General features: G+C 44.0%; 1 protein-coding gene across 1 annotated transcript in view; it reads left to right on the forward strand.

Annotated features, from left to right (window-relative positions):
- fbn1 (fibrillin 1) overlaps positions 1-12,890 on the forward strand; it is an 83,901-nt gene that overhangs the window by 57,694 nt on the left and 13,317 nt on the right. Inside the window, exons 39-55 of the mRNA XM_065257945.2 lie at positions 3,171-3,239; positions 3,321-3,446; positions 4,254-4,376; positions 4,459-4,617; positions 4,752-4,823; positions 4,914-5,039; positions 5,203-5,325; positions 5,410-5,529; positions 6,131-6,247; positions 6,784-6,909; positions 6,988-7,107; positions 8,182-8,307; positions 10,272-10,424; positions 11,802-11,864; positions 11,937-12,062; positions 12,447-12,566; positions 12,719-12,841. Of these exons, the coding sequence (XP_065114017.1) occupies positions 3,171-3,239; positions 3,321-3,446; positions 4,254-4,376; positions 4,459-4,617; positions 4,752-4,823; positions 4,914-5,039; positions 5,203-5,325; positions 5,410-5,529; positions 6,131-6,247; positions 6,784-6,909; positions 6,988-7,107; positions 8,182-8,307; positions 10,272-10,424; positions 11,802-11,864; positions 11,937-12,062; positions 12,447-12,566; positions 12,719-12,841 (1,992 nt within the window). The remainder of the gene's footprint in view (positions 1-3,170; positions 3,240-3,320; positions 3,447-4,253; positions 4,377-4,458; positions 4,618-4,751; positions 4,824-4,913; positions 5,040-5,202; positions 5,326-5,409; positions 5,530-6,130; positions 6,248-6,783; positions 6,910-6,987; positions 7,108-8,181; positions 8,308-10,271; positions 10,425-11,801; positions 11,865-11,936; positions 12,063-12,446; positions 12,567-12,718; positions 12,842-12,890) is intronic.

A 12,890-nucleotide genomic window follows, 5' to 3' on the forward strand; every position in this document is an offset into this window, starting at 1 on the left:
AGCACACTCTGACCAGTACACTACAGCCGCGCACGTTCTGACCAGTACACTACAGCCGCGCACGTTCTGACCAGTACACTACAGCCGCGCACGTTCTGACCATTACACTACAGCCGCGCACGTTCTGACCAGTACACTACAGCCGTGCACGTTCTGACCAGTACACTACAGCTGTGGACGCTCTGACCGGTACACTACAGCCGCGCATGCACTGACCAGCACACTCTGACCAGTACACTACAGCCGCGCATGCACTGACCAGCACACTCTGACCAGTACACTACAGCCGCGCACGTTCTGACCAGTACACTACAGCCGCGCACGTTCTGACCAGTACACTACAGCCGCGCATGCACTGACCAGCACACTCTGACCAGTACACTACAGCCGCGCATGCACTGACCAGCACACTCTGACCAGTACACTACATCCGCGCACGTTCTGACCAGTACACTACAGCCGCGCACGTTCTGACCAGTACACTACAGCCGCGCACGTTCTGACCAGTACACTACAGCTGTGTACGCTCTGACCGGTACACTACAGCTGTGGACGCTCTGACCAGTACACTACAGCCGCGCACGTTCTGACCAGTACACTACAGCCGCGCACGTTCTGACCAGTACAGTACAGCCGCGCACGTTCTGACCAGTACACTACAGCCGTGCACGTTCTGACCAGTACACTACAGCTGTGGACGCTCTGACCGGTACACTACAGCCGCGCATGCACTGACCAGCACACTCTGACCAGTACACTACAGCCACGCATGCACTGACCAGCACACTCTGACCAGTACACTACAGCCGCGCACGTTCTGACCAGTACACTACAGCCGCGCACGTTCTGACCAGTACACTACAGCCGCGCACGTTCTGACCAGTACACTACAGCCGCGCACGTTCTGACCAGTACACTACAGCCGTGCACGTTCTGACCAGTACACTACAGCTGTGGACGCTCTGACCGGTACACTACAGCCGCGCATGCACTGACCAGCACACTCTGACCAGTACACTTCAGCCGCGCATGCACTGACCAGCACACTCTGACCAGTACACTACAGCCGCGCACGTTCTGACCAGTACACTACAGCCGCGCACGTTCTGACCAGTACACTACAGCCGCGCACATTCTGACCAGTACACTACAGCTGTGTACGCTCTGACCGGTACACTACAGCTGTGGACGCTCTGACCAGTACACTACAGCCGCGCACGTTCTGACCAGTACACTACAGCCGCGCACGTTCTGACCAGTACACTACAGCCGCGCACGTTCTGACCAGTACACTACAGCCGTGCACGTTCTGACCAGTACACTACAGCCGTGGACGCTCTGACCGGTACACTACAGCCGCGCATGCACTGACCAGCACACTCTGACCAGTACACTACAGCCGCGCATGCACTGACCAGCACACTCTGACCAATACACTACAGCCGCGCACGTTCTGACCAGTACACTACAGCCGCGCACGTTCTGACCAGTACACTACAGCCGCGCACGTTCTGACCAGTACACTACAGCCGCGCACGTTCTGACCAGTACACTACAGCTGTGGACGCTCTGACCGGTACACTACAGCCGCGCATGCACTGACCAGCACACTCTGACCAGTACACTACAGCCGCGCATGCACTGACCAGCACACTCTGACCAGTACACTACATCCGCGCACGTTCTGACCAGTACACTACATCCGCGCACGTTCTGACCAGTACACTACAGCCGCGCACGTTCTGACCAGTACACTACAGCCGCGCACGTTCTGACCGGTACACTACAGCTGTGTACGCTCTGACCGGTACACTACAGCTGTGGACGCTCTGACCAGTACACTACAGCCGCGCACGTTCTGACCAGTACACTACAGCCGCGCACGTTCTGACCAGTACAGTACAGCCGCGCACGTTCTGACCAGTACACTACAGCCGTGCACGTTCTGACCAGTACACTACAGCTGTGGACGCTCTGACCGGTACACTACAGCCGCGCATGCACTGACCAGCACACTCTGACCAGTACACTACAGCCGCGCATGCACTGACCAGCACACTCTGACCAGTACACTACAGCCGCGCACGTTCTGACCAGTACACTACAGCCGCGCACGTTCTGACCAGTACACTACAGCCGCGCACGTTCTGACCAGTACACTACAGCCGCGCACGTTCTGACCAGTACACTACAGCCGCGCACGTTCTGACCAGTACACTACAGCCGCGCACGTTCTGACCAGTACACTACAGCCGTGCACGTTCTGACCAGTACACTACAGCTGTGGACGCTCTGACCGGTACACTACAGCCGCGCATGCACTGACCAGCACACTCTGACCAGTACACTTCAGCCGCGCATGCACTGACCAGCACACTCTGACCAGTACACTACAGCCGCGCACGTTCTGACCAGTACACTACAGCCGCGCACGTTCTGACCAGTACACTACAGCCGCGCACGTTCTGACCAGTACACTACAGCTGTGTACGCTCTGACCGGTACACTACAGCTGTGGACGCTCTGACCAGTACACTACAGCCGCGCACGTTCTGACCAGTACACTAAAGCCGCGCACGTTCTGACCAGTACACTACAGCCGCGCACGTTCTGACCAGTACACTACAGCCGTGCACGTTCTGACCAGTACACTACAGCTGTGCACGCTCTGACCGGTACACTACAGCCGCGCATGCACTGACCAGCACACTCTGACCAGTACACTACAGCCGCGCATGCACTGACCAGCACACTCTGACCAGAACACTACAGCCGCGCACGTTCTGACCAGTACACTTCAGCCGCGCACGTTCTGACCAGTACACTACAGCCGTGCACGTTCTGACCAGTACACTACAGCTGTGGACGCTCTGACCGGTACACTACAGCCGCGCATGCACTGACCAGCACACTCTGACCAGTACACTACAGCCGCGCATGCACTGACCAGCACACTCTGACCAGTACACTACAGCCGCGCACGTTCTGACCAGTACACTACAGCCGCGCACGTTCTGACCAGTACACTACAGCCGTGGACGCTCTGACCAGTACACTCTGACCAGTACACTACAGCCGTGGACGCTCTGACCAGTACACTACAGCCACGCACACACTAACCAGTACACTACAGCCACAACACAATTTCTTGTTGTTTCTTTTTCCTGCAGCGGATTACAGGACTCTGTGTCCTGGAGGAGAAGGGTTCCGACCCAATCCCATCACTGTGATACTAGAAGGTAAATGAACAGACGCAGATTCAAATGTGTCTTCCCAGCGGCTGTGAAGCTTCAATTATTTGCTCTTGTTTCTGTTGACAGATATCAATGAGTGTCTGGAACTGCCTGGTTTGTGTCAGGGTGGAAATTGTATCAACACTTTTGGCAGCTTTCACTGTGAATGTCCGAGAGGTTTTTCACTTAATAAAGAAACTAGAATCTGTGAAGGTCAGTTAAACGTCACACGCTTACTCCAACACTGTGTCATGTGAAATGTTTATGTCCACACTGAAAGCAAATTTTCTGATCAAAGACACCAAGGGGCTCATTTATAAATATTATATTGTTCATATTTATAAAAACATAGACATTCAAACTTTTGCTTGTGTGAGTAACTGGACTAACCAGCTTACAGATCTCACTGCACAGCATCTAAAATGTGGTTCTGGAAGTTCTGAAATGAAAAGGTCAAGTCTGTTATCTCTATTTTTCGGTTAATATTACTTCACAGGACTGTTTAACGTGACAGCAGGAATCCACATCTGAAAGCAGATAACAGGTGTAGCTTATAGTGTTTCATGAAAATTGTTAAATACAGTGACTTTACGCTTTTTAAACCAATATTTATTTTTGATCTCTTCAGCTCACTGATTAAAACACTGCTTTATTCGCAAATGTTTAATGTGATATGTTTAATAGACAATTTGGATGGAAACATAGCTAAGGAAAGAAATTTTTTAAAGGCGGAGATTTTAACTTTTCAGCTGGCCACAGTTTATTTATTTATAGATTTCTGAAAGAGAGGCGAATGTGTGTTCTCTGCATGTACGCTCGTTTTATAAATCACACATACGCACTTTTAAGAAATGATCATAAGATCAAATTAAGGATGGTTTCTACACAGCATTTTATGAATGAGGGTCCTGATGTTGAATATATACAGCTACATACATCATAGATGATAAGTGAATTGATAAAAGAAAGCAGCTAGGGCAAACTGTGACTTGTTTTGTTTGGTTTTTGTGTTTCTTTTAGATTTGGATGAGTGTGAGAGTCCTGGTATCTGTGGTCCAGGTCACTGTTACAACACCATTGGAAACTATACCTGTATTTGCCCACCTGAGTACATGCAGATCAATGGAGGAAACAACTGCATGGGTCAGTCTACACCTAACAACACGGTCACATAAAGTTTATTCATTGAGTTCAGATTGTAATGTGCTTGTCGTTGTGTGTTTAGACATGAGGAAGAGCTTGTGTTACAGAAACTACTACACTGATAATGGCACGTGTGATGGAGAACTGACCACAAACATGACCAAGAAGGCCTGTTGCTGTGCATACAACATTGGCCTAGCGTGGAATAAACCCTGCGAGCGGTGTCCAGTACCCGGCACCAGTGAGACAAACATGAGCCTTTACATTATTAAAATGATTGATTGATTGATTTCCTGTACCCAGCACCACACAGACACACACACAATAATAATAATAATAATAATAATAATAATAATAATGTGTGTTCTGTTGTAGATGAGTTTGCTGTGCTGTGTGGAAGTACTAGGCCTGGATTTTTCATTGACATCTATACTGGTCAAATCGTTGGTAAATCCTGATACACAAATACATCTACACACACATTCTTGTAAAACTTGTATATTTCACTCTGTCTGTCTGTGTCTGTCTATCTTACAGACATCGATGAGTGTCGGGACATTACAGGTGTGTGTGAAAACGGTGTGTGTATCAACACGCGTGGGGCTTTCCGCTGTGAATGTCCAATGGGGTTCGTGTATAACGACAAACTGATCATCTGTGAGGGTATGTGTTTCGTATGTGTGTGGACTTCATACTAGATGTGTAAACAACAAAAAGTCAAAACAAATCTTTGGTTTATCTCATCTCCTTGCCAAGCTGTAGAAAGTTCCAGGTGACATCAATTTCTTTGGTTTGGTTAAGGTGCATGTATTGCATGTGTGTGTAGATATCGATGAATGTCAGAATGGGCCGGTGTGTCAGCAGAACGCTCACTGTCTAAACGTTCCTGGAAGTTACCGGTGTGAGTGTAAACCAGGATACCGTCAAACGTCAACCCAACAGTGTGTAGGTGAGTGTGTACGTGTCACTAAACACCTTTATGTCTGATGATGATGGTGATGATGATGATGATGGTGTTTGTTTTCCTCATCAGACCGCAATGAGTGTGTTGAGAATCCAAACATCTGCAGTCCCGGTCAATGTATTGACATGGTGGGCAGTTACCGCTGCATCTGCCCCAATGGCTTCAAATCCACCCCAGACCTGTGTATTGGTAAGTGTTTAACTCACAACACTGGCTGTCTGTCTCTCTGATGTCATTTGTCTTTGTCCTATGATTTTGAGTGTGTTTGCTTAAAGCTGATGAGTTGGTTTTAGGTAATTTTTTAAAGATAATTAGTTATGGAAAATAGTATTTTGTAGTCATAATTAGGCAGAAGTCTATGACATATATCCTTATTTAGTGTACACGTGTGTGTGTGTGTGTGTGTGTACCTGGTAATTATCATGTTGTGGGGACCAATTGTCCCCACAAAGATAGGAATACCAGTGTTTTTGTGACCTTGTGGGGACATTTTGATGTCCCCATGAGGAAACAAGCTTATAAATCAAACAAGATGATGTTTATTGCAAATCTAAGGTACAAGAAAGGTTTTAGTGATGGTTGGGGTTAGGGAATGGGGTAGGTAAGGGGAATAGAATATACAGTTTGTACAGTATAAAATGCATTACGTCTATGGAATGTCCCCATAAAACATGGAAACCAGAATGTGTGTGTGTGTGTGTGTGTGTGTGCGTGCGTGCGTGCGTGTGTGTGTGTGTGTGTGTGTGTGTGTGTGTGCGTCTGTGTGTGTGTCATCTCTTTCTCTGTTCAGATGTTGACGAGTGCGAGCGCCAGCCGTGTGGTAATGGAACGTGCAAGAACACTGTTGGCTCCTACAACTGCTTGTGTTACCCTGGATTCCAGCTGTCACACAACAATGACTGCATTGGTACACACCCTACAACACACACAAACACCCCCCCCCACACCAACACACACTAACGCACACACACACACCCCCCACACCAACACACACTAACGCACACACACACACCCTACAACACACAAATGCAGACAAACACTCTACTGTACAACACACATTTGTCATGTGACAGTGAGTTTAGATTATTTCTCTCTCATACATAGCTTGTGATGCACAGTTCAGGGTTTCTGCTGGATCTTAAAAAGTCTTAAATTTGCTGTTTTAGGTCTTAAATACTTTTAACAAATGAACCCTGTCAGTTAAGAGAAAACGCTTCCCTGCCAAATACGAGTTTTTTCCTTCACAAAAATTGAATTATCTCAGCTTTTTGCTCGAAATTTGGTATTTTTTTAAAAAACTTACCCTACCCAACCTACCAAATCATACAAAATACTGGCGCTGGCTGACAATTTTTTTTAAGTTTTAAATTTGACCTGGTGATACCTGTAGAAACCCTGCTATAAGTGGCTTTAATGCATAAATGTATTTGTGTTTGTTATCAGATTTAGACGAGTGCGGGTCAATCAGGGGCTTGTGTAGGAACGGCAACTGCATCAACACAGTGGGTTCATTTGTGTGTGTGTGTCTGGACGGATATAAACTTTCTCCTGATGGCAGAACGTGTGTAGGTGAGACACAAACCTTCTCAGCTCCTTCACGGGTCTGTTTATGATGAGGAAATCTGATGACGCCGTCCTTTCACACAGATATCAATGAGTGTTTAATCAGTCCTGGCACCTGTGGACCTGGAACGTGTCAGAATCTAGACGGATCTTACAGGTGCATCTGTCCTCCTGGGTATTACCTCCAAAATGAGAGATGTGAGGGTAAGAGTGACCAGCATAACTACCATTTTGCTCGTAGTTAGTGACATTAAATTTTGCCTGACTAAAGAAATATCACCTTATGTTTATGCTGAGTCCCAATTCGCATACTATCCGTCCTAAATAGTATTCGAAACTAGAATTAGTATGTCCCAAATCGTAGTATGTTGAAATGAGTATCCCAAAGATACCCGGATGGTATACTATTTCCGGTTAGAATTCGAAGTGCAGATCAATGCACACTCTAATGGCTAATATTGCCCACAACCCATTGCGTGCGGGAGGGAGGAGCTTAACCACACTGTCCCTCTTGCTTATTTGTAGTAATACTGTGGCTGTAGAAATGTTAACTTTATTAGTCCAGCGAAAGAAACATGGTTCCTACACTTTTACTGTAGTAAAAGCATGGTTCATTTTCATCTGGATATTTTTGAGTTATATGTAAGTATAAAATACATAGTTATACTATAAACTTTTTAATATTTGGACTTTAAAATAAGTAGCTTTTGTTACACACATTGCACATGAACGTCAGAACCAGCCGCCTCACAAACGACCTGCGTTTGGTTCTAATGATGCTCTGCTTCACTCCTCAACTTTGTAGAACACATTGTAAAATGTATTGTGAAAAAAACGATGAGAAATAAAGATGGGAATAGTAAATAAAATTTTATTTGACATAAGTAACAAGAATGAATGAAATATTGTTAACAGTCGTGGTGTGCGTAACTAGGCAACCACGTTTTCGTTCACGTTGCATGACGTCATCGAAGTACGTCCCAGAACGTGCATACTGTTTTGCTACACACTCAAAAGTATGTACATTTTCCTCACAAAAACAGTACATACTTTTAGGTCGTAGTATAAGTAGGCGAATTGGGACTCAGCACTTATGTCATGGTAATGTCCAGTCTAATATACAGTAATGATTATGTAAAGATTGATTTCTATATGAAACCAATGAAAGATTGAGTATCTCTCTTGTTCGCTGTGTGTGTGTGTGTGTGTGTGTGTGTGTGTGTGTGTGTGTGTGTGTGTGTGTGTGTGTGTGTGTGTGTGTGTGTGTGTGTTGTTTAGATATTGATGAATGCTCTCAGACTCCAGAGATCTGCATCTTTGGCAAGTGTCTGAACACACCAGGGAGTTTTAGGTGTGAGTGTCCGGAGGGATTCCAGTTGTCCTCATCCGGAAAAAGATGTGTGGGTGAGTTATCTCAGACAGATTCAAGAATTACACATGATATCCTAGCACTGTTCATTTGAAAACATTTCATATACAAGGCACATTACTGATACGCCGGTGTGCGAGGCCCTTTTTTTTGTATTTATTTGTGCTATTGCTCATAATTTGAAATGTATATTACTAGTAGTTATTTATGAAGGTTATATGGGTTCAGGGTTCCCACGGGTCGTTGAAATCCTTGAATCTTTGTGAATCTGTGTGAAATAATTCAAGGCCCTGGGAAGTTTTTGAAAATATACATCCATAGATACAGGTCATTGAAAGTGCTTGAATCTATTTTATGCAAGAAGCTTTCTGGAAAAAATCCATATTATTCTCTATGTAGTGTAGGATAATAATATCATAAAAATTCTAGACTTTTAATCACACGTGCTAAACTGTTTGCTTTAAATGCTTTTATCTTCTGTATGTGAATGTTGATTCATACCAAAAAGCTTTTTTGCATAGTTGTGTTTGACACATGAAAACGTCTCGGGTTACGTATGTAACTGTTGTTTCCTGAGAAGGGAACGAGACGCTGCGTCTCCCTTGCCATACTTCCTGCGTCCCTGTAACGCCGTCTTTGGCAATATTTCAGATAGTGATATACTTCCTGACTCCCGCGTCACCCTGTCTTTGTCGTTAACCCACGCCATTGGTTGAATTTGATATACACATTCAGACACACTTACCCCTGGAGGCGTCCCCAAAGTGTCACCACAGTGACGCAGCGTGAGTTCCCTCGAAAGGGAACTGTAACAATGTATCTTAAAAGGTAACACAATGTAACCTTGCTCTCACTTGAATTTGAGGGTATTGGACCTGGAAAGTCCTTGAAAGGTCCTTGAATTTGAAGTTAACTAAAGTATGGGAACCCTGTGGGTTAAAAACAATAACCAGGCATATTTTATTTTATGTACATCATGGTGAAGAGAGTAGTCAGGAGATTAGTGCTGATGACAGCATGTATGTCTGTGTGGCTACCGAACAACATTTAAGAACCAGGTCAAAAAAAGTGGTGTGCACCCCTAACCCATATTTATTTGTGTGAATAATGTTTTATTGTTCATGGAACTGTGCGACATCATAAATACTGATGAAAACCAGAACTGTGTGTCGGTGGGTGTGTGTTTATCTCTACTGTCTCACACTTTCCATGTGTCCTTCTGTCTCTGACCCTGTGGACAGAACATAACGGGGTGTTTCCTGAACTGTGTGCGTGTGTCTAAAAGCTTCTCTAAATGGGAAGCAGACCTCTGGGAACAACACAAACTCTTTCTCAAGAAGACACACACACACATATGTTGCAACTGTACACATGTTGTCCTAGTTTATGAAGTAAAGTGGTTATAGTTTATTATTACACGGCTCTCTAAAATGCTTGATTCTGATCAACATTCAGCCACAACATTCCAAGGTTTGTTCTTTTCATATAACTACCGCTCACAACTAATAACACACAAATCATTTTGGCAGGTACAAAGATTAAATATAAATGTGTCTTTTAATAACATATATGACATTATATTTACAAATGATTCAACTTAATAGTGTGTTTGTGACATTTACCGTCTTGTCTTATCTTAAAACTGAAAGTAAACGTGTTTTCCTCGCTAAAGGTCTGTATTTGTTAAAAATGAGCAAATAAGATATTTCAGATTAATATTTAATGTTCCTTACCTTTTTTTATGGTGTAAATAGCCGTGTAATAAGTGTGATAATGTACAGGCAGCAGGTTGTTATCGTGACATAAGACCCTGATACCTGATCACACTGTAGGTGTAACTGCTGCCCATACATTATCCCTTACTTATTAATGACAATAACACTACAGCACACAAGAACAGACGTTTAGTTTAGACTCAATGTGTGTTTAAATTGACCTGAACAGAACCGATATAAACACATGATCATATCACACCTGTTTCTCTCTCTCTCTCTCACAGATATTCGTATTAATTTTTGTTATACTAAGTTTGAGAATGGACGCTGTTTAACTCCGAAGCCTTTCAACACAACTAAAGGATTGTGTTGTTGTAGTGCAATGCCAGGTCAGGGGTGGGGTGATCCCTGTGAAATCTGCCCAGGAAAAGATGAGGGTGAGTATAAACACACAGACACAAACACTATTATGGTAAGAATCAACTTGTACTTCATTTATTCCCTTGTGTATTTAATTTTGCACCTTGCTTTATCTTGGCCAGGTCACCGTTTCAATTAAGAATGTGTTCTCTACGTGCTCACCTGGTTAAATAAAGATTAAATTAAATAAAAATCATAATCCCGATTATTTTGGTACAAATCATATCCTGATTAGGTTAGGCGCCATGATGCAGCATATTATATTTTAAACGGGAGAGATTGTTTGCCTCAGCTTGCTTGAAACACATAAAACTTTACAAATACATAAGGATTACTACTTTGTGTTTGGACTCTGGACAGATGCCAGAATGTGTGCACGTGCGAGAGAGAGAAAGAGAGAGGCGCAGCAGTGCAGCTGCTTATGACCATAGACTGTAAAAAAAAGATGGACGACACCCTTTCGCTCTCTTTCATTGGTGAAAAGTGAAGCCGCCAGTGTCCCGATATGGCGCTGACATCTTGGGTCTTGAGTCTGCGTAGTAACGATTTCAGGAACAGTCCTGCGCAGTAGTGAGCAGGAAGTAAAGCCGCAAAAGTAATGCCCTCGCAGAATGTGCATAACACAGCTGTCAATCATGACGTGACACCACCGTTTTTATAGCATTAAAGGAACAGTATGTAGGATTGTGGCCAAAACTGATATTGCAATAACAAAACTTGTGGCCAAAACTGGTACTGCAATCTCACAACTGGTGGCCAATACACAACATGACAACATTAACATCAGTTGAGGGCTGCAACTCCACTTTTTAAATGACAATATCCTGGCCAGACCACTGTTGTGAGTGATATAAGTATTTGAAATGAAAATGATTTTCTTAATGTCTAGTGACATATCAGGGCCATTTTATGATTCATTGATATACATTTCTTACATACTGTTCCTTTAAATAACAAACTAAAAACAAACTTATTTTAAAAACAAACACTTGAATTTACATCAGCGTGATAAAATATTACATTGAATGACAGAAACCAGCTTCGGAAAAAAGATAATTGATGTGTAATTAAATTGTTTAGTCGGTCTCTAGTCCCATTGAATAACATGGGGGAGGCGGGGTTTATGACCTATACTGGGACCAGTCACTGGGGGGGGGGGATTGAGACATTTTGGCTTCACTTTTCAGGGCTTGTGCGGCACGCTTGCTTATGACGCACTGAATTTATAACACAAAACTAAACGACAGAAAATGAATGCTCAATGCAAAACTGAATGCTCAAATTATCACGATTATCTTGTTTTTACAATCAAAATGTGCAGAAATGTTATTTTAAAATAGAAAATCAATGACTTGCACACAGTGCTCATGAGTGTGTATGTTGTTGTGTTTTAGAGGCGTACTCAGGGCTGTGTTTCGCTCCTGGTAAGAGCATTACTACAGACGATACAGCGATAGGTGAGTATCTCTGCAGAAGAGTCTCGATCTCTCTGCATGTCTGCACACTTTAATGACGGTCATTATTTTTAGATGTGGACGAGTGCTCTGAGAATCCTGGCATCTGTAGGAATGGACACTGCATCAACACAGACGGGACGTTTCGCTGCGAGTGTCCTTTTGGCTATCGGCTAGATGTCTCTGGGATCAACTGTGAAGGTCAGATCAATAATCACACCATCACATGACTGAGGCGTTCCACTGGGTTTATTGGGAATCACTGTAAGGATGTTAAATCTGGTCAATATTTAGAAGCTCCAGAAAGCACATATACATAACACACGTATGACAACTAGTCATGAGACATGTGAGAAGTTATATACATCTACTATATAATATACTGTACTATCATTTGAGTGTCAACATCAATATAAAGAGGAGGTCAAGATGTTGACCCTTGACTGACAGCTGGAGTTTGACATTAGTGTGTTGTTAAGCTATCGGCTTGATGGTCTTTTGGATACACGAACACAGATATTCACTCAAGGCAGCTGACGTGTGTGTGTGTGATGTGTGTGTCTGTGTGTGTGTGTACTTCCTCAGACACAAACGAGTGTGAAGTGGGTAACCCGTGTGGAAACGGCACCTGCACAAACATTGATGGAGCGTTCGAATGCAGCTGTGACGAGGGATTTGAACCTGGACCCATGATGACCTGTGAAGGTAAAGGTTCATCTGTGCTGTTGTCATCAATATGTTGTTTGTTGTGAGGTTACAGTCGGTTTGATTGCTTGATAAGTCGACTCGAGCGTTAAAACGTTGGTTTGATGACACGACTGTGCAACAGCTTCATTAAACGTATGATGTATGTTCAGATCTGAATGAGTGTTCCCAGAATCCTCTGCTCTGTGCGTTTCGTTGCATCAACACGTATGGTTCGTATGAATGTAAGTGTCCGGCTGGATACGTGCTGAGGGAAGATGGCAGGATGTGCAAAGGTAAAAAGACACAAAAGTGTTTACATCACCACAACATCAGTTTAAATAG

This window comes from Paramisgurnus dabryanus, chromosome 9, assembly GCF_030506205.2.
Source record: "Paramisgurnus dabryanus chromosome 9, PD_genome_1.1, whole genome shotgun sequence".
Taxonomy (NCBI): domain Eukaryota; kingdom Metazoa; phylum Chordata; class Actinopteri; order Cypriniformes; family Cobitidae; genus Paramisgurnus; species Paramisgurnus dabryanus.